This window comes from Gracilinanus agilis, chromosome 2, assembly GCF_016433145.1.
Source record: "Gracilinanus agilis isolate LMUSP501 chromosome 2, AgileGrace, whole genome shotgun sequence".
Classification (NCBI taxonomy): Eukaryota; Metazoa; Chordata; class Mammalia; order Didelphimorphia; family Didelphidae; genus Gracilinanus; species Gracilinanus agilis.
The window spans coordinates 284,322,973-284,344,724 of NC_058131.1; the positions used below are offsets into that span (position 1 = coordinate 284,322,973).

General features: G+C 39.6%; 1 protein-coding gene across 7 annotated transcripts in view; it reads right to left on the reverse strand.

The window, feature by feature from the left end:
- The window catches only part of ODF2 (outer dense fiber of sperm tails 2), a 41,012-nt gene extending 19,460 nt beyond the window's left edge, over positions 1–21,552 (reverse strand). For 2 of the 7 annotated variants that reach the window (XM_044664034.1, XM_044664033.1), the window contains exons 1-12: positions 21,389–21,552; positions 18,835–18,925; positions 17,376–17,444; positions 15,517–15,687; positions 14,416–14,576; positions 13,696–13,825; positions 12,600–12,731; positions 11,001–11,072; positions 10,355–10,426; positions 9,678–9,794; positions 7,673–7,858; positions 6,293–6,402 (exon numbers count right to left, since the gene is read on the reverse strand). In XM_044664034.1, the coding sequence (XP_044519969.1) occupies positions 6,293–6,402; positions 7,673–7,858; positions 9,678–9,794; positions 10,355–10,426; positions 11,001–11,072; positions 12,600–12,731; positions 13,696–13,825; positions 14,416–14,576; positions 15,517–15,687; positions 17,376–17,444; positions 18,835–18,925; positions 21,389–21,552 (1,475 nt within the window). Of the gene's footprint in view, positions 1–6,292; positions 6,403–7,672; positions 7,859–9,677; positions 9,795–10,354; positions 10,427–11,000; positions 11,073–12,599; positions 12,732–13,695; positions 13,826–14,415; positions 14,577–15,516; positions 15,688–17,318; positions 17,445–17,722; positions 17,840–18,834; positions 18,926–21,388 lie in introns of those variants that run through there. The other 5 variants (XM_044664029.1, XM_044664028.1, XM_044664030.1 and 2 more) reach the window with 5 other exon arrangements.
- Positions 21,553–21,752: the final 200 nt, after the last annotated feature.

Genomic DNA, 21,752 nt, shown 5'->3' on the forward strand with positions numbered 1-21,752 from the left:
ATTTTCAGTATTTACCACATTCAATGCCTTCAGAATCTTTTCCTGAAGACAAGATTTATAAGAAACAGAACTGTACGGAATTGGTTATCAGCTCTGAGAGGGGGGAGGGAAGAGGGGAGGAAAAGAAAATGAATCATGTAAACATGGAAAAATATTTAAAAATAAAAATTAGTTTAAAAAAGTCTATACACACACACACAAAAAGAAAAAGAAACAGAACTATAAGCAATTTGGAACCACATCCAAAGTGTAAGAGGGAGATTTTAGGTATTTTATAGATATATATTTAAAGTGTGGCCATAAAATTGTGCATATCCTTTGACCCAGCAATACTACTAGGTCTATATTCCAAAGAGATCACAGATAAGGGAAAAGGATCTACATGTACAAAATATATTCATCTCTTTGGGGTGGCAAAAAAAATTGGAAACAGAAGGGATGTCCATCAATTGGGGAATGGTTGAATAAAGTTGTAGTATATAATAGAAATGTCAAATAGGATGATTTCAGAAAAACTTGGATGAAGACTTGTATGAACTGATGGCAAAGTGAAATGAGAAGAATCAAAACACTGTATACAGTAACAGAAAATACTGTATGGTGATCAACTGTGAAGAAATAAACTATTATCAGTGAGACAAGCATCAAAAACAATCCCAAAGGGCTCATGATAAAAAGTGCCAAACAAAGCCATAGAAGCAACTGTCAAGAGTATGAATGCAGATCAAACCATACCATTTCTTGCTTTATTTCCTACATGAGTTTTTTCTTACACGTGTAATATGTCTTCTTTTATAACAGGAGGAATGTATATTGTAAAAAAATACTGTGTCAATCTATGTCAGATTGTTTAACTTCTGGAGAAGGAGGGGAAGGAGATAAGAGAATTCATATTGCAAAAAGTGAGAAAACCATTGTTAAAAAATTGTTTTTACCTTGTAATTTAAAAAAAGGGATAGAAAGTTAAAAAAAAGAAAGAGGATAGTAGTAACCTACAATTTTTGGTCTCTTATTTTCATTTCTTCTTCTGCACTGTATTTTCAAACAGTTTTCATTATCTCTCCCTGCTCCCTCTTACATTGACATCACCAAGAACTCAATTTAAATGCTGATTTAGTTTGAAGAGGAATGTTCTCAAGTTCTTCTCTGCAACAGATGTTGGCACATAAACTTATCAATACCTTTTATCATGGATATTTGCTTATGGTTATCATGAACACTCCATGGATGGGTTTTTTTTAAGTGTCTCATTAAATCATGCTTCTTGCTATCTATGGGTTACAAACAGAACAGCAACTGGAACACCCAATAGGTTAATGAGACAAAATTCAAGACAGCAGTCGGCAGCAAGCAAGGGAAAAGGATCTTCTTGTACAAAAACAACCTGACCTAAAGTTGTTTGTATACAAATGCCCAAAATTTAGGCAACAAAAGCAAGAAGAAACTGGAGGACCTAACACAAATTTGACCTCATATGTGTCCCCTAAGAGATTTGGTGGGATGAAACTCCTGACTGAAATATGGATCTGGATGTGTATACCTTATTCAAAAGAAACAATAAGTAAAAAAGGAGGGACAGGATAGATAGCATTGTAAGTTAAGATGGATGAGGAAGTCCAGAAATCAGAGGATGGTAGAGGGCCCCTGGAGTGAAATCAGTGGAAGGCTAAACAGGAGTGATTTTGTCAAAGACATATATTACAGACTTCCAGACAGAAATAAAAAAGATAACAAGTTTGGGAAACAGATCATAAACCTGGCAGATACATACAGTTAGTGATAGAGAACTTCTTAATTTGCTTTTAATGATAATTTCATCTTTCAAAAGTTAAAGGGGGTACAGTTGGGTGGCTCAGGGGATTGAGAGCTAGGCCTAGCTGACAGGAGGGTCCTAGGTTCAAATCTGGCCTCAGATGGTTCTTAGCTGAATAGTTAAGTATTGCTAAGTATCAAGAATTAATGTTTGGAGAAGATCTAAAAACATGTTTTTAGAACCCTTGCTTCCTCTTATCTAGTAGTCCAAAATCATTGCAAAGGTGGAAGGGATATTGTAAATAACAGGGCTATTTTACATTTTATGTTTCATGGATTGCTATGCTCTCCCCCCCTCCCTCCCTCCTTCAAATTGGTCACATAATAGCCAACCTTTTCGTGACGAGTGTCTCTACATTCCACTCCTAGGCCAGCAGCCACAATCACTGATATAACAATACTGAAAGCTTTTCGAGCTCAGCTTAGTAAGAGTCTAGTCAGAGTTTAAACTCCACTTGCAAAGTTTTTGAGGATATTCCAATATTCTGGTCATCTCTTCATGTCAGAGAAACATATTAACATATACTCAATGAATAATTTAATTTATGGATTAAGTATCATATGTAGGATATTTAATAATCTTGGCCCTGAGCAAAGAAAATACCTTAACTTCTTCAATGCTTCCCTTTTTTCTGCCACTAAAGTTATCATTCTATTTAGATAGGTCATTCATGTTCCTTAGTAAATTAACATCCAAATATACTTAATTTTTTTTTGTTACTATTAAATAGGACTTATATTTTATCTAAAACCCTTGCCTTCTGTCTTGGAATCAATACTAAGTATTGGTTTCAAGGCAGAAGAGCAGTAAGGCCTAGGCAATGGGGGCTAAGTGACTTACCCAGGTCACAACTAGGAAGTATCTGAGGCTAGGTTTGAACCCGGGGCCCTCCTATCTTCAGGTCTGCTTCTCTCTCCACTGAGCCACCTAGCTGGCTCCCCCATGGACCTACATTTTTAGTTAATCTTCTAGCTATTATTGTACTGAGACTGTACAAATTGGTGCGATCTTTCTGGAAAGCAATGTGGCAAAATATCATAAGAGCTATGAAATTGGTCTTAAGACTATATGCCAAATATGTTAATACATGTATAACCCAGATCAAATTGCCTGCCAGCCCTGGGAGGGGGAAAATTTATGACATGTAATTGGTTTTATATATATATATATATATGCATATATATAACATACACATGATATAAAATATGAAGTATAAAAATATACATATGTATACATAAAAAATAAAAAGACTATATACCAAATAAATAAATTTTTTAAAAACTCATCTAATCTATTTGTAGTAAGTTGTTAATAGCTATCAACCAAAACATCAGCCTCACCCTATCTAAGGGGAGATAATCTACTCAATACCGAAATAACTATTGGACAGATTGTCTTGACTGATAATTAAGGAGTGAATAAATCTGAACCATATACTTTGTACCTTTATAACCAGCTATGCCTTATAGGCTTTTTGACCATTAGGTACACCATCATGTTATTTGCATCTACCTTGCCATGGCTAATTTTCATCCAATATTTCTCCCCTTCCTTTCCCTAATTCTTCACCTTATGCTCAGGAAATAACTAAATCAACAGGACCATAGCTACTGCAAAGGGGGTGAACAAGATGTTATTCTATGGCTATACTCAAAATCCCTGGATTACAAGGATTATAAACTCTTACCTAGCTATCAACCCTCTAGTCCTTATTCCTAGTCACTCTTCAAGGTCATCCCTCCTATGACCCCTCCTCCTTACTCCCCAATTTCACTGAGTCCTTTGGAATTTTCATTTTATTGATAATATCAATATTAAATAATAAAGGCTATCCCTTTGTTCAACATTAGTGCCTCTTATGCTTTTCCTCCTTGGGTTCATGGAAACCTGGCTCCTCCAGGTGGTCATTCTCCGTATAATGCCAACCTCCTCTTCTTTTGCCCTTAATCCTTACCCTTTCAACTCCTCTTCTCAGTATTTGTTCCTTTGATCATTTCATCTCTCTCAATCTAATTTTCAATTTTTCCTTGTCCACTGGTTCCTTCTCTATTATTTATAAACTTGTCTAGATCTCTCCCATCCTTAGAAAACCTTCACTTGGCCCTAACCGAACATTAACACTTCAAGGTATCATCCTAAATTTTCTTCTCCCTTTCACGTCCCAAATTCTGGAAAATAAGCCAACTTAAATGAGTTTTTCCACTCCCATGGTCATTTCTGAACTTGAAATCTGGCTTCTAAGTTCACTCAATAAAAACGCTCTCTCCAAGGTCACCAATGATCTATTATAAACTGCCAAATCCAATGCCTTTTCCTTAGTTCATATTGTTCACTCCTCTTCCTCCTAAACTGTCTTGAGTTTTCATGACTTTTCCTAGTTCTTCTATGTTTCTATGTTTCTTCTCAGTCTTCTTTGCTGGATCATTATCCTTGTTTTATTTCTTATATGCAATTGTACCCTGTGTTCTATACCAGGCCCTCTTCTCTTCTCTCTGTATACTCTTCTTGGCGATCTCATCATTTTCCTTAGATTCAACTATCACTCTCACACAGATAACTGCTAGACCTGTATTGTTCAGCTTCAGTCTCTCCCTCTCATTAATTCTAGTCCCTCATCAACAGTTATCTATTGGGCATTTCCAACTAGTTTGTCTCATAGGCATCTGTAATCCAACATATCTAAAACAAAACTCATTTTTCTCCCCTAAGTAACTAAATTTTTGTCCAGGAAACTTCCATTCTTCTGATCATCCAGGTTTGTAACCTTGGAGTAAACCCTCAACTCTTTTCTTCCTATAAATTTAGTTGATTCTATCTCTCAAATTCATCTCTTCCTCTTTATTCAAACAGCCATGGTTTGGGCAAACTTTCTTTTTACACCTAGAAAATACTACAATAATCTCTTCAATAGCCTCCCGGGCTCTGATTCATCTTCCCGATAGCTGCCAAATCAATATTCCTGAATAACAAGTCTGACTGTATGATGACTCTACTCAAGAAACTCCAATGGAAGGTTCCCTTTTGCCCTCAGAATAAAACATACATTTCTGTTTAGTTTTAAAGCCTATCCTAATTGCCTGGGTTACCCCCCCCCCCCCTCCAGCCTACTTCTTCCTTCACAATTCTGTATTCTAAGCAAACTGGTCTACTTAGTGTTCCTGAGCACAACATTCCATGATCCATCTCTTCACCTCTGCATAGGCTGTCTCCATGCATGGAATGCACTCCTTTCACCTCTCTTCTCAGAATTACTAGCTCCCTTTAATGTTTAGCTCATGTTATTTCCTATAAGAAGCTTATGCTGATCTCCCTCCCTGTGCCTTCCCCTCTTCAAGTGCTAGTTTTCTTAATAAATACTTGATAAATGAATGGCCATGATGATTAGAATAGAAAAAAATTGGAACTAACTAATGCTCAATGGCTGAGGAATGACTGAACAGACTATGATATAACTGCCATGAGACAACTACGATTGCCATGATGATTAAAACATAAAAGACCATATACTGAAAATAGAGAAAAAAACATATGAAATCATGAAACTATCCATGCATTTGGATGCTCCTAAGGATAGGGAAAGTTTACATAAGTTGTTCTTAATGTTTGTATATATGTTTATTTTTAATCAATAAAGCATTTATTAAGAGCCTACAATGTATCAGAAACTATAGGCACTGAAAATACAAAGAAAAAGTTAAATACATTAACTTTAAAGTTCAATATTGCCCTAAATATAAACACAAAACAAATACACATGTGTTGTCCAGGCCATATGACTAAACTACCCTATATACCACCACCACCACCACCCCCCTCACAGTTCCTGCACAACCCAACTAAAAAAGCCAGGTTTCATCTTTCCATGTTTCTCTATATCAATATTTTGCCCCCAAAGCCTATGAACTGATTGGTTACAGGCACAATCTTGAACATAATGCCCATCTAGAACTAGAAACCTGAGACTCTTCACAGACAGAACCTTAGAGGTGCTGTCACATAGAGAAGCCATGGGTGGCAGTGACTTCTCTTTTTTCCACTATCCAAGACATCTTGCTATTTTACTAGCCCCTGCCCTCAATTTTTCAGGCCCAAATGGACTATTATCTACTGTTCCTATTACCATCCACTTGGCTAGAGTAATATCAATTTTAGGACCAAGTGACAAGAAATACCAAAAAGCCCAGTTTTTCTCATCTGAGCCTTGTAGAAACTAGTTGGACAGGACACTAAATGGGATCTGAATTAAAGAGAGACATTCCAAGGAATCTGGTCAAACCAATTAATCTTAAAATCTACACCAGGCCACACAAAGTCTCCCCTCCCCCTGCCCCACCATCCATGACTTCTTTACTGCCAGATAGATCCCTCTCCATTAACAGTTAAGATAAAGGAAGGTTAAGGTTGAACCATACCCTAATATCTTTCCCATACTTAACCCGCCCCCCCCCCCAAGGCCTCTGCCCAATCCCAAGACCTTACTCATTTAACACAATGATCTCCAGCTCTAGGTCTCCCTTGTCTTTCACCACCTGGTTGTAGCGGCTCCTCCAGGACTCCAAGGTAGAGAGGGCTTCAGCAACATAGAGATCCTGGGGACACCAGGAAAGGGACAAAAGAGACTCATCAGCCCAAAGGACAAGAGATCCTGGCCTTGGCACAAAGAATTCTCTCATTCAGGGCCTTCAGGTTTTCAAACTAGCAAAATGAGGTTATGAGTCCAGGCCCATCATCTACAATCCATCATTCTGAAAAGCCAAAAAAGGTGGGCAATGTTAGACTCTACAATCTGAAACTGCCTAAAACCTGAGAAAATATTGCTCCCAAATTTTAAGTGACCATAATAATAGTAAAACTTGTAAGTCCTTTCTTACACAGCCACTTGAACCACAGGAATTGATGCAGTTTCCTTACAAAATGCTCAAAACTTGATGACCACTCCTTATCATTACCATCAGGGATAGTTCAACTTATTACAAATGGGGAAACTGAGAAGCAGAGGTGTCTGGTGATTTACTAATGTTATGGTTCTCTTATAAACCCTTTTCTTTCAAAGCCTTAGGGGGTCTGCTGTCTTTTATGACAGTAACCAAGCTAGGATAAGAACCTAAGGGTGGGTAAATTGTTAGCCTGTAACTCCTTCTATTGGATAACACTATTTCAGAAGCCTGAAAAAAACCCTTTTTTTTTTTTTCAAAACCCTTACCCTTCCCATCTTAGAATCAATACTGGGTATTGGTTCTAAGGCAGAAGAGTAGTAAGGGCTTGGCCATGGGGTTAAGTGACTTGCCCAAGGTCACACAGCTAGCTAGGAAGTGTCTTCTGAGGACAGATTTGAACCCAGGACCCTCCCATCTCTGGGTCTGACTCTCAATCCACTAAGCCACCCAGCTGCCTCCCTCAGGTATCCTCTTTTTCTAATCTTCCCAGGGAATCTTCAATTATTGTACTATGACTACCCTACAATTTTCCTGTTTTATAAACTATCCCTAAATAATGTTCTTGGCAGGCAAATTTCATCCACCCTAAGTTCAGTATGACTAGTTCTTTCAATGTAACACACAACAGACTGCCCTACTTAAGAGGATCAACAGGAAGCAAGATGTCCTACCCAAGGTCAGGCCTGGATAAGAGGCTGGGCAGGACAAGGGCCAAAGCATTAGTCTCAAAGTAAAGAGACTTGTGCTGGCATTCTACTTTGGACCCCGACAAGCTACTAGGTTATGATGGGTATATATCACTTAGCCTCTCAGAGTCAGAGTTTCCTCATATGTAAAATGGGTACTAATACCTCCCCCTCAAAGGGTCACTATGAAAAAAAGTGCCATTTGTATGGATGTGAATTATCTTCAGCTCCTTTACCTTGTCTGCAAGCTGGACATGCAGCTGTTCGGCATACTCTTCACTCCTCTCTGCCCTCTCCTGCTGTGCTCGGATAGCTTTCTTCAAGGCTTCTTTGTCCCGGTCTCCCTTCTGCTTGAGGTCCTTCAGTTGTTCCATGATGGCTTCCATTTCAGCCTTATGCTGAGAACCGCTGCGCTCCAAATTCTAGCGATGGAAATGAAGAATGAGGCTTAATGAGTTTTGAGTCTCAATGTTCCTCTTGCAGGAATAATTGCTTATTCACTTCCAAAGGAGTTTCACACTTTAAATTTCTTTCAGATCACCAGAATGTCAAGAAATGTTGCATGAACCACTAGACAGGAGGGAGGGAATAAGAGGACTCAGAAGGAAGGCTGTTATCATGCATCTTCATGATCTACTGTGTTACCTTTAATTACATTTTAATTACCTTTAAAGTATAATAAATTCCTCTCCAAATTCCCTGTACAGGAAAACTTACCTGCTTCTTTTTATCAGAGAAAAATGATTCTACCAGAGGCAGCTGGATAGCTCAGCTCAGTGGGTTGAGAGTCAGGCCTGGAGAAGGGAGGTCCTAGGTTCAAATCTGGCCTCAGACACTTCCTAGGTGTGTGATTCTGAGGCAAGTCACTTAACTCCCATTACCTAGCTCTTATCACCCTTCTACCTTGGAACCAATACATGGTATTGATTCTAAGGCTGGAAGGTAAGGGTTTAAAAAAAAAAAATGATACAACCAAGCATATTCCTCATTCAGCCTTGCCTGTCAGGAAACCTAGGGCTACTATATTCAACACTCAACTGCAACACTGACCACCCTGTGCCAACTATTGCCTCCCTTTACTGGGATTCTGCTTTATTTTCATTTTAATTTGAACCTTCCATCTGCTAAAGTCCTACTCTAATTCATCATTTTGGTGTGGAAGGAAACTGAGTTCTCAAAAACTTTGCCAGCAAAGTATAAGCTTTAGTAGATTATGCCAAGCTGGGAAAGCTTTAAGTATGGGTCTAATGACAGATTGTATTTATGGTGTACCAAGAACATAACCGAGTTAAGAAAGGCCCATCACACCAAATTAGCAGCGACTAATTTTTTTCAGCTACAACATCTTTCAAAAACCATCTAAGTAAGAAGAAGGGCTGCAAACTGCATTTATAGAGAATATACATATTAAAGAAGCCATAGATCCTGGAATTACTGAAATAAATTTGTTTGAATTGCATAGTGTATATGGTGGGTTTTGTTTTTTTTAAACTAACTTTTTAACCTCAAACCTACTAGAGCAATGATGGGCAAACTACAGCCTACCAGCCAGATGCGGCCCCCTGAAATGTTCTATCCAGCCACACCTGACATAATTCCTAATCTGATGAATACAATGAGTAGGATACAATACAATGAAACTTCGAAAGAGTTGCCTTAGAAACAGACTGACAGATGAGCATTTCCTTTCCTTTGGCCCCCTCTTTAAAAAGTTTGCCTATCACAAATACTAGAGGGCAAGACAACCTAAGCCAAAAATCCATTAACAACTAGTCTGAAAGGTAAAACACCAATGGAATGGTCAAAATTGCTATTGATACAAATTGCCCATTTAGTAGTTTCCTTAGACTTTTATGTAAAAGGAGGCCAATTAGAAAAGTAACCTCAAAGGTCAACAAGATCAATCCATTTATTTAACAGATAAGGAAATTGAGACCCAGAGAAGTGACTTACCTGAAATCACGAGTTGTGGTCAAATCAAGATTTGAGCCTTGGTTCTGACACCAGAACAAGTATGTTTTGCGCTCTATCTTATAAAAATACATCAGTCCCTGGGATATATGAAAGATACAACATACACTCACAGGCCAAAATGTATTGTATGGCCACATCAACGTACACTAAATTCATTACATTCCTCAGATTGGTCTCCTTATAGACCCTAAGAGAGAACACCCTGGAAACACTATCAAGAAGAATGGAATTCATTCTATGGAACCCAGAACTCTGAAGGGCTGGTACCTTGATCTGTATCACAAGACGACTATTTTCTGCTTCTTTAGACCGCAGTTGTGTCTGCAAATGTCCCCTCATGGATTCCATAGTCTTGGAGAGTTCCGATGCTGTTTTAGCTTGAGCCTGCAGAGGGATTAAGTCAGAAAGCAATCCTTGCCCTTACCCGAACACACAGATTCCCCCCCACACCTGTGAACACTACAAGTTGCATATCTGCTTGTCAAATTTTATGAAAGCTACCCAAAACACACTATGAGAGGTTCAAGAATGGTGATCTAACAGACACTTCCTATATTCTGGATGCAGTTCACTGTTAAAACAAAATAAAGAGGAGCAGCTAGGTGGTTGATAGAAAGCCAGGACTACAAATGGGAGGTCCTTGGTTCAAATATGGCCTTAGAAACTTCCTAGCTGTGTGACCCTTGACAAGTCATTAAGCCCAATTGCCTAGCCCTTACCTCTCTTTTCCCTTGGAACCAATACTTAGTATTGATTCTAAGACAGAGAATAAGGGTTTTTTATTAGGAAAACAAAAAAATAAACAAAACAAAACAAAAATGGAGAGGTTGGGAGTCTAGAAAAGACAGCAGGGAGGAATAAACACTAACAGGATCCAGAGTACCAATGTTGGAACTCTCTCTACACAACAGGAAAAACAATAGATAGGGCAGGAAAGAAGCTACCTTCTCGCACTGAATCTCTTGTAGCAGCTCTTCTACTTCCTTGTCTTTATCTTGCAGCAATAGCAGCAGGCGCTAAAAAACAACAGATGTCTCAGTTTCCCCTGGGGAAGAGGCTAAGCATGCAAGTTCCAGGGCATGCTGCTGTCCTGCCCTTCTGCTGGTCAGGAAGGAGCACCCCACCCCCACCCCAAGGGCAAGGTTTGGACTCATCACTGGGTCACAGTGTCCTGGCAGGCCAACCCAGGTTACACAGTCCAAATCACAAGCCACAGAGCTGAAGTTAACAAGGCAGGTGACATGCCTTCTTGGAGGTCGTGGAGCACATATTTGGCACTACTATAAAATAAATGTAGGCTCTAGGAAAGAGCCATTGCTCCCCCAAAATGGGACCCAAGCCAATATTGTTGGAATTAACCCTTCTAACATTATCTTAAGTGAACCAGTTATCTATACATTTTGCAGAGCAAACTATGGCTCAGAAAGGGTAGGAAATTTTATATCTTCTAATACCCAAGGCTACCCACAACTCTGTTGGCATGGGCAAAGTATCCTGAATTCCCCAATAAAATTCTTTTACCAACTGAACAAGATCAAGAATGTCAAAAAAAAAAAGAAGAAGAAGAAGAAGAAGGTAGCTTCACATTACCGCTTTTTCTGAGTCGGCTTCGGCCAGTCGTTTCAATAAGTTTCCTTGTTGCTCCATCAGTTTGTCTGAATCCTTCAGGGACAATCAAACTATCAAGGATATCATACAACCAATCTCCCCCCACCCACCCACCCCACAACCTCTATTCCCTCTATTTCCTGAGTGATGAAGAGAAAGGTCTCATGTTATTTTTTTGCCCTCTTCCCACCATATATTCCTTCCCGACAGTTGGCATGTAGTATTTTACTAAAGTTTCTAATGCTTCTGATGAACATAATTCAACATAGTGGTTTCCTCTTTCTCAAGTAAAACCAGAGGATAGATTCAGGTCAAAGTGTCCAGTTAGGAATAAGGGAGTTAAAAATCTGGATTTTTTTCTTCCCTGTTCTATTTGATTTAAGGCCATAGGTAAAAGAATAAACAATGATTTCTCCATTTAATGTGCTTTAACCAACAAATCAAGAACCTACTTAAGACTATAAAAAATAACACTGTAAGTATGATGAATTCAAAGAAATATGGGGAAACTTTCAAGAAATAAGTGCAGTATAAAGAAAGTGGATCTAAAAGAACAATGCATACAATAACTATAAAAATGTAAATAATCACCCCCCACAAAGAAGCTAAACTCAAATTAAATGCCATAACACACTTCCTTCCTTTTACTAGAGATATAGATACAGGGACTGAATGCTTCAGATACTGTAAAACAGTCACAGGTTTTCCTAAAATGTTTTTCTAATAATGAAAATTTCTTGATGGAAAGGAGTAATACTAGTAAATTTCTTAGAAAAAATAAAAGTTAAAAAAACCTTTAATTTGGCCGAAAAGAGAGGGAATATATTTACCATTTAATTTTTTTTCTAGGAATAAATTTTAATTAAATGATTTAACCATTCATCTCACAAAATTCCACTCTCACCCCTTTACCCGCCCCCCCAGTCAGAAAAGGCAACAACCATAGAATCACAGAATATTAAGCAAGTATGGACCTTGGGTCTAGGCATTCTCTCATTTTTATAATGAGTAGCAAATTAACTTAAATTATAGCAGTAAATTAAAGTAGCAAATTAATGAGAAGCAAAGCAATTAAGGTCTAGAACAGCAAACTGTCTTCTTGCCCAAGGTTACTGACAGATATGGAAGAAGGACGGACTCAGATCATCCAAACTTAAAGAGTTCAAGAATTCTATCACTATACTACATTCAAATAAATTCTAATTAGCCTCTATTAGATATCAGCTTTGATTTTTTTTAAATTAAACAATTACAGCTGACCAATAATGGAACAACGACCTCAAAGTGCAATGAGTTTCCCTTTGCTAGAAGCAAAGACTGAAAGTTCCTTTATCTGGGATCTCTTATAGGAGGTTCCTGCAAAGGTAGGAGGTAAGATTTGATAACATTTAAGGTTTCTTTAAATCCTGATTCCATAATTTCCTGTTTTAAAATCTTAATATGATAGAAGTTATGAAATCAGAAAGGTAAAGAAGAATCCAATGTTAGACAAGAAACAAGCTTAAGTAAGGGACTAGGCCTCTCCACAAAAACAAAAGGAAGGTGAGGGACAGTGGCTCAGTGAGGAAAACCCAGGGTTACCTCTTTAGAATGTTGCTCCTTCAGCAAATCTCGAAGAGTACGATTAGTTTCTTCGAATGTACTCAACTTTTGGAGGAGAAGTTCCTTTTGCCGGGTCAGTGTATTGATGTCAGTGCAGGTCATGTGCTTCTCCTAGAAATCAATCAAGTTGCCAATAGGAATTTATTACCAAATGCCCACTCTGTAGGTACCTGGCATTGTGCTGAGTGCTACAGGTAATACAAAGTAATTAAAAGATAGGGATTCTCCTTACTTTTAAGAAGCATTAAGGAGTCTAGTTGAGGGATATAAGATACAGTTCACAATTAATTAAAAATTAATTAACAAGTAAAACAGTAGATGATTAATGGCTAAATAAGTGGTTCATAGGAATTAAAAAAGATGACTGTGAGGACACTCCTGAAGGATTGATGGGAAAGAATGCTAATCACACTGAAAGAAAGAACTATCGGAGTAGAAATGCAAAACAAAAACATATGACATCACTTATCACATGTATATATGGGTATGTGATTTGGGGTTTAGGCTTTAAAAGATTGCTCTCTAGCAAAAATGAATAATATGGAAATAGTATCAAGTGATAACATTTGTATAACTCAATGAAACTGCTTGTCGGCTGTGGGAGGGGGAAAGGAAGAGGGGAGGGAAGAAACATGGAAAAATATTTAAAAATAAAAATAAAAACAAAAGATGAAAACTGTCAGTTGAAGTGCTCAAGAAGGGCTTACAAAAGAGATGGCAGTTTACTGGGCAACTAAGATTTGACTGAACAGAAAGAAAAGTATAACCACTTGTGGTGTTTGATTTCTTGGCCATCTGCAACATGACTTGATATCCTACAACCCCTTATGATCTATTACTGCTTCCCTCTAGACTCATCAGTGATGAACCAATTCTTCCAGATAATAACTGAGAATGTGTTAGGGAGTAGGAAGAAATAAGTTTGTACAATTGCCAAGAGATGAACTGGTAAAACCCAGAGCCCCTAGAGCTCTCTATCTAGTTGAAAGGAATGCTAAGAACCAACTGATATCAAAGCATAAAAGTTAACTTCAGATTGAGGAAGAAAGTACCCAGTCAGCCCTCCACAACATACCGATTTTAGTTTCCCGATTGTATCCTTCAGTGCCATTACTTGCTTTGCAGCGGCTGCTCCATCCATCTCTGCTTCCACGAGCTTAGACATGAGACATTCTTTTTCTTGTTGTAAATGTCTTTTTTGTAGCCTGTAAACACGGTTTGATTCCTTGAGTCATCACCCACCAAGACTACCTCCAAAACAAAGGGCCTTTTCTCTCTCTCTTCAAAGTTCTAAAGGCTTCCCCAATTACCATGGTCCTTTCTAACCTCAAAACCCAGGGATCATTAGGCCCATCCTAGAGATGGGAAAAATAGAGATACCAAAAAGCCATGTGGCTTTCTTGGCTAAGGTGAGGGGTAAGAAGGGGAAAGGACAAATTGATAAGAAGAGGAAGGAGCATGAAAAGAAGTTTAATGCCAACCTTCTTGCCTTTTTTCAGGATTAATTTCTATTCTCCTGGTCATTTCTACTTTCAGAAAAGTAACCACGGCATGACAGTAGAATTGGGATAAGGGAGTATGAGAAAGGGAGAGAAGGTGGGAGCCCAAGGTACATATTCTGAATGGGCTTAATTCTTTGGAAAAGGTATAAAACTGAAAAGCCACCCAGTGGAAAATGTGCTATATAAGAAGCAACACTTCCAGGTAAGACATTTCTGATAACAAAAAAATAAAATCCTACAGATACCTCTAGAGTAGGGAGTGAATATTAAAGAACGGGAGAAAACTGCTTTACACTGTAAAATCCTTTTCTTCCTTGATACGCTCAATATTCTGTCGAAGCATAGTGTTCTCATGCTCAGTCTCTGCCAGCTCGTGGGCCACCTCCTCCAGTTCTTCCTTCCGCTCCTCTAGGAACCGTTTCGCCATCTGGCGCTCCCCTTTCTGCATCTTTACCTAAAGAAGGGGACACAAGTATAGTCCGAATGGCCAAAAAAGCAAAGAGATTTTTCATCCGTAGGACCCCTCGACTCAGAGGTAGGGGACCATAGGGGGTTGATAAAGAAGGCAAGGGTGAGGAGGGATTATCAAGGACTTTCTGTAGACTGGAGATGTCAAGGAGCAGGGTTGTCTCTAGGGGGGGTACAGGTACCAGAGCAAATCAAATCATATTGTGTGGAGTGCCCCCCTTTAACATTTTTACACAGGTAAAATCTGATTAAAATGAACAACAAGGGTGGCCTTCAAAAAGGGGTGGAGGAGAGGAGATGTCACAAAAGGGCAACATGCAACCTGAGGGGTGTGTATGGAGAGGGAGAGGGGGAGGGGGATTGTTGCCAGGCAGCCAGCTGAGGGTGGGGTGGGGTGGGGGTGGGGAGATCAAGGGAGTTACATGCTTATATGTACATCAGTGCATTCAGGAATATATTTTTTAATACTAGCTAATTCTTCTATGCTTTCCTGATGGTCTAATTACCTAGTTGCCACAGCAGCACAGAAACCAGACCACCTCCCACCAAAAAAAAAGATGCAGGGCCACAGGCTCAATTTGCCATACAACAGAGCTCTGTTAAGGATTGGTGGGAAGGGGAAGAGGGAAGAAGGGGGTCTATTTTCAACAGTGTGACTTCCCTAGCTATGTTTACAGAAGAAACCACTCCCCCTCACCCATCCTCCCAGTCTGACTATTCCAAATCAGCATCCAGCTTCAATTGTCCTAAAGTCTACTAAGCACAGATGACAATCTTAATCCTATTCCTAGGACCAAATGTCTTGTGGTTACCAAGGGGAACAACAGGACTGCAGAAATCATCTCAAGTTCATCTCCTGCTTCACATTTCCTCTGCCTGGCTGCCAATTCCCTTAGTGTCCCCCTCCTAGCTCACCAAAGACTTACCTCTGATTTAAGACAACCAACTGTATTCAATAAACTGTCCATCTTCTTCTCAAAACGGTTTAACTTGCAGTGACCGGATTCTTCATCTTCTGTTGAGAGGTCACTTAATCGCATCACTGAAACAAGTTTTTCTGAAGATGGTGGACTTATGTCTAGACAATGAGGCGGACTCTGAGACAGAAGTGACCAATAAAGATAAGATTACTATAACATAAGACTTTATAAATCTAAGGTAAAAAAGCTGTATAGTACATTGGAGATAAGAGTAGGGTATAGAGTAACCAACCAACTTGTAGAATACATACTGTGCCTGGCTGTGTGACCCTGGGCAAGTCACTTAATCCCCATTGCCTAGCCCCTTACTCTTTTGCCTTGGAACCAATACTTAGTATTAATTCTAAAACAGAAGGTAAAGGTTTAGGGGGAAAAAAGAAAACCATGAGCCAGGATTCCTGGATTCTACTTGCATCTTTACCCCATTACCCTACCCCACCCACCCCATCTCCAAACAATTCAGAAAGTACCTAGAACCAATCTACTTCCCCCTCTCTTTGGTTCTGTTTCCTGATCTGTAAAATGAAGAAAAACAAATCTGGCCTAAATCTTACAGAGATATAGACACATATTGTGAGAAAAGTAGTGTGACTGACCAGACCAAGAAGCCAAAAGGAAAAAAATTATTAAGCAAAGCACATAGAACCTGGGAAATTTAAGAATTAGAGATCAACTAACACAATTTCATTTTACATATGAGGAAACTAAGTTCCATAGAGGTTAAATTACTTGCCCAAGGTTACAAAAGCCATACCCAAGCCTCCTGCCTGACCAGCAAGTCAGCACTCATAATACTAGTATGTAATACAGAGACTAAAAGCAGTTCATCCCATGGGCATTTTGATGTAATCCTGAACACACAAAAAAAGGGAGATTCGTTTTAATGTTTGTATGTCTCCTAAAGGTCACTAAGTTTAGGAGATGAGCTTTTACATATACTGATCAATTCACTGTTTCATTTTATTCCTTATTTTCTCTCTCAGAAGCAACATAATCCTGTTACCTGGGAGAAAGTAGCTTCTTGGGGCAGGAGAATTAAAATATAGCACATATGATTATCAAGTAACAAGACCAATCTTGAGTAGAACATATACATCTAAATAAGTTCTGTTTCCTTTAATGTAATTACAATTGGGAAGGAATTATGCATTTCAATGAGGCTAGCATTACTCAAAGTATTTTGGAAATTCTTTGAAAACTGCTTTCAGAGCAATGGCATACTCTCTTCAAAGCCTTCAATGAGAGCAATCATAACACTTTAAGAATATATTTAATTCTTTGGAAACAGTCAGGAATCATTTGGAATTAAGGCAGTTTTATAAATCAAAAACTAGTTGTGACTATGAAATAATGGGTTGAATTATTTCATAAACTATTTCAAAATGGGTTTTTTAGCCATGTTCACAACTTGCTTTGAAGGTCACTGCCAAAGAATTCTAAAAGTTATGGTCTGAGATTAGTAGTATCTTTAGAAAAAGTGCCTCATTTGTATCTTTAAATTCTTATTTGCTTAAATATAATCATAAACCTCATCTATAATACTTTACAGATTAGAACAGCTATATAGAATTTCTCATGGTAAAATAAACTATATGATAAATTATGTACTTAAATCCACTACAAAGCAGAGATGACTGTGAATACCTAAACCCAAAGTTTTCAAAGTGGATTCCAACCAAGTTTGTGTGACTATTATTAGTTTGGAAGCACAATGAAGCCTATATGGGGAAAAAAAAAATTTCAGTTACCTCCCATTTGCATCCTAAGTGGCGGACAGATGCTTTGCCTGGAGGCATCCAAGGGACTTTAGTTTTCACTCGAACACTCCTCCGGACATTCACAGTGTCCCCTCTCATGCCACGTTTATGTGATTTCTATTAAAAGTGAACACACACACAAACATATATAATTGGATATGATCATACAGGTAAGCTAACCCCAGGCAAACACATATCATAGTGCTTTGCTGAGAAAAAACCTTTCACGAAGATGCTGCTGCTGACTTCTAAATAAAAAAAAACCTTTTCTCCCCCAACCATTTGGAGTAAAGATCAAGTCAAAATGAAGCAAGAAACCTGGATGATGTCTAGGCCCCGGTGCTGGCCCTGGTCCGAAGCCTTCATTTACCACGCCCCATTTGGCATGCTCCTACCTGGCTCTTGGCCGGTGTTGGTTTCGGGATCTTTTTAATGTGGACGTGGACAGGAGTGTTCTCATCCACGTGAACATGTAAGGGGGGAGTTGAAGAGCGGTCCTTCATCATTCTCTTCTGGCAGACAAGGGAGGGCAACACAATAAAAGGCTGATCTGTGGATAAGTAAACTGGGCATGAAAAAGAAAGTTCACTGCTTTGGGAGACTGCGGAAAACTTAGCCACTGGGCCCAAAAGCACAGCTACCACGTACATGCGCATGCATCCTTGTAGATCACTCAAGTGGCATGAACAAAGATTGAGTCCTCATGCAGTAGGTGACTAAGGATTCGAGTTCTCATGCAGTAGGTGATTAAGGATTTGAATTCCCATGCAGTAGATGACTAAGTTCATTTGAAAGGAGTTCCAGTGTAGCTAGAGTAAGGACTGGATCAGTAGAGAGAGTTGTCTGCAAAATCCATAATTTTCCTCTGGCTAGAACACACCCCAACACCTTTGAATTTGACTTTCTCTTTTACCTATGATCTAAAAAACTCTGTAATATAGCATATCAAAATAGGAGGTTAATTTTGGATTCTACATCATCATTTAAAATATCTGTGCTGCATAACAGTGGTTTAGAGGTCCTGGGCCTAAAAGTTTTGGCCACAGTTCAAAAGCCAGCAAGCAAATAAAAACTTTTAGAAATGCAAAGTATGTTCTATAATACTAGTACTATAATTCCTAAAACTATTAATCTTCTGTTTTTAAGTGAATCAGCTCAATGGCACTAGTTAAGGACTAGGTAAGGTCCTGCATGAATTTTGCAAGTAAAAAAAAATATTGTTGAGTTTGATTTTGGGATAATATATCTTTTGATATATTACAATATAATAAAAAATTTTAATAATATAGCAAGGCTGACCAAAAGCAATCTAGAATTAGTTTCTAGGCACAATTTAAGCATGATTCTTGGCACCAAACAAAATTACCATAGGCAAAGCAAAATAAGTTAAAACATACATGAATGTGACTTTAAAGGGTGCTTCACCAACTATCAAGGGCTTGTAAGCTTCACTAATGCAAAAGCTGCCAAAATGTTGAAGCCCCATGACCCATGTTCCCTCACATACCGTGACTGTTACACTAGGAGTTCCGCAAGGTGTTCGTAAGACCTTTTTTTGTGTGACTGTCGTTACGCCGCTTTTCCCGCAAGGTGGAAACCTGCTTATGGGCACAAGAATTAAATAATAAACAACCTCTTCCATTTTTGTTCTCCCACAATTACTATTTTTTATCAACTTGGAGAATTTTATTAACTATATTTTTATGCAAGCAACAAAATACACATTACATGAGAAGTAAATATGATGACAATTTGAGGGGGCTATTATCATCATTCTTGACCTTTTAAACTGGTGTTTCATCACTTTTTATCGTGACCTTACTCCGTAAAGCACAATTATAACACTAACTCAAATAAAATCAACACTGATCAGTGTAATAGAAAGGAAGGAATGCAATACAAGTTAACAAGAGTTTAAAGACAAGTGAAAGATGAACATAGTCAAGAGCACTGTTAATGATAAATAAAAATAAAAAACAGGCTACCATGCTTAATCTTATAAAACAATGTCATTTAGTCTGTAACCTAAGCCTATTAAATTTAGGGGTAAGGGAGAATACCTTTAAGCATGGACAGATAATCTTCATGAAGAATTTCTACTTTATGTCCCTCTTAAGTACTCAAAGCAAAAAAACTGCTTTTTTAAGGCAACCATGTTTACACTATGCACAAGATTTATCAAATGCAGTATTCTTGTTACAGGATTTTAAAAAAACATCAATTTCAGCACAGCAATAGGAGTTTTGCAATATACTTAATTTTTCACATAAAAGAATTTTGGGGACAAAGCAACTTGAAAAGATCATTTTGCCCATTCAGAGGAAAGGCCATGGCAGCTTTTTTATAGACTCAAATATGTGTTCCTGACAGATTATATGCACTTGCCATGTCCCTGAAAAGCATTTGTACTAGGCCCTAAGTAAGGACTGTGTTAATAAATCATCAAATTTTTTATTAACTATCTAGTATCAAATGTGAAGGATATCTAATTTAAGAACATCTCAACCAGTATTTGCTTGCTTAGTTTCCCCACAGATAACATTTCTGTTCAGGTAGTACTTGTTGAATTGAAGCAAATCTGAGGACCTTACTCTTTCAGTTTTTAATTGAAAGGGAAGTTTTCTCTTTCCTTTTGCCTTACTTTTTACTCTATTAATTCCCTAGAGCAGTGATGGGCAAACTACTGCCCTCGACCAGATTCAGCCCCCTGAAATGTTCTATCCGGCCACAGGACATTATTCCTAATCTGATGAATACAATGAGTAGGATACAATACAATGAAACTTCGAAAGAGTTGCCTTAGAAACAGACTGACAGATGAGCATTTCCTTTCCTTTGGCCCCCTCTTTAAAAAGTTTGCCCATCACTGTCCTAGAATGTTTCTCTCCCCTTCCCCCAACCCCTATCATCACAGAAAGAATAGGAAGGCCAAAACTCCTGGGCTAATCAATCACAGCTCTAAAGTATTTTAAAAGTATTAAAAGTTTGGCAGTATGTTTTAGATTTAGATTTGTGTATTTTTAAATGCTGTGGTCAAAAATTTCACAAGCAAAATAAGAAAGCCAAAAAGAGGAAACTTAAAAGTCCAGTCGGTGATTCCTTTGACAACTTCTCTCCAAGATTTGGTCATCATTTAATCTTATCACATTGCTCATTATTTAAATAATCAGGGCTGAATACCAATTGATAAAGCATTGCCAGCTTCAGCCCCATTTAAAAAGGATGAGATGACAAAAGCTAAGCAGAGCTAAAACAAGCCTGGGCTGCCAAGGAGACAGAATGTCAAGGGACCCCAATGAGAAGGTTTCTCTATCAGTGAGGGGAAAGGCTTGGTGGCAGAACACTAAGGGACCCACTTTGCTCTTTTGGGGGGGAAGAGGAGGGAAGGAGAAAGGTAACTGAGAGTTCCCAGGTAAGAAGGAATAGGGAGATGAATTTTCTTCCTCAAACCTCGATGTGGGCATTCCCCTGCCAAGGGTTAACGCCACAACTACAAGAGCACCGAGGGACCCAGAGGAAGCAGAAACCGAAAAAAGTCACCGGGGAACATGGGGAGATGGGAGGTCTTTCGAGTGTGGGGAAGGAAACCGCCTCCCTCACCCGGGGTCTGCCTGTCAGGGGCCGTACGCCACCCCAACCTAGCCCTCACCCAGAAGAGGACCGGCCCAGGGATCGCCGGCGGGATAACGAGAAACGAGAGAAGGAACAGGCAGGGGTTCTCCCCGGGCGCGCCCGAGGGGTCCGGGACCCCAAAACACGGACATCCCCATTCGCCTGACGGGTCAGGAGATCCAGAAAGCATGAGTAGGTAGAGCTAGCGCCATCCGGGGCTGTTTCTGGCGAGATCATCGGATGGGGTAAATGCCCGGATGGCGGGTAACCCCGGCGTTAACCCTCACCTCCCCCCACGGCGGGGGTTCTGAGGTGTGTGACGTCCCCCGAGAGAAGGGGGAATCCTCGGGGCGGTGCTGGCCCGGGTCAGACCTTCGAGCGCGGCGGAGGGATACACTTCGGGGACCGGTCCCGGCCGGATGCCCCCAGCCCCAGCCCTCTCCTCTCACCAGGAACGGCACGGTTGCGCCCAGAAACGCCTCCTTAAGAAGTCGTTGAAATCGGAGGCCAGGGTAATGCCATGGAGACGCCGAGGCGGATGCAGTCCGCCACACCCAGCGACTCCTCCCTTCTTCCGCCTCCTTTTCCGACACCCGGTCGGCAGCTCGCCCATTGGCCAGTTCAAACCCCACCTGGAGTCCCTCCGGCTTCGCCATTTAACCCCAGGTCTTGGCGTCACAGAGACGCCCCGCCCCCTCCCCCGCCCACTTCCTGCCCTGAGCGGAGGCCGTCGCTATGGAAATAAAGGGGAGAGGAGAAGGGAGGAGGAGACGGGAAAGAGGAGAAGATGGGAGGGATAATGAAAGTGGGCGG